At 39.7% G+C, this 459-nt stretch overlaps 1 protein-coding gene across 1 annotated transcript in view; it reads right to left on the bottom strand.

Annotated features, from left to right (window-relative positions):
• LOC119586124 (longitudinals lacking protein, isoforms H/M/V-like) overlaps positions 1-459 on the bottom strand; it is a gene marked incomplete in the record, with an annotated part of 9,847 nt that overhangs the window by 2,253 nt on the left and 7,135 nt on the right. The window contains 1 exon segment of the mRNA XM_037934815.1: positions 48-178. Within this exon segment, the coding sequence (XP_037790743.1) occupies positions 48-178 (131 nt within the window).

Genomic DNA, 459 nt, shown 5'->3' with positions numbered 1-459 from the left:
CATGAAACATTTGCACTCAATGTCAAACCACATGGAAATTAACTTACACATAAATGTAGTCTATAATTCCTTTGAGATCCTCAAACTGCATGTCGAGAGGCATGATGATGATGGGGTGAGGACTTGGGTTGTTCTGCAACACACTTTTGAAGTAGGGACTCATGGCTGACAACACTGCCTTCAAACAATGATAGTAAGAAACATCAGAAACTACTCCATAAGTAGCAATCTATCACTAACACAATATGTAAACATTACTCAACCCATACATCTCCCTTAATCAAGTGCTTCAGGGCCGCCCAAAACAATGAAAGGGTTAAACGTCTGGGTGTGCATAACATGGCAAAATGCTCTATGTGTTTGTTTTCCTACCATATATGAACCACTAAAATCCTGATTGTGGCTTAGCATGATAATGTGAGTTAAAGAATCCAACCACCTAAGTGCAAGGTCCACAAG

The sequence above is a fragment of the Penaeus monodon genome, chromosome 21 (assembly GCF_015228065.2).
Source record: "Penaeus monodon isolate SGIC_2016 chromosome 21, NSTDA_Pmon_1, whole genome shotgun sequence".
Classification (NCBI taxonomy): domain Eukaryota; kingdom Metazoa; phylum Arthropoda; class Malacostraca; order Decapoda; family Penaeidae; genus Penaeus; species Penaeus monodon.
This window is presented reverse-complemented; position numbering and strand designations above follow the sequence as displayed.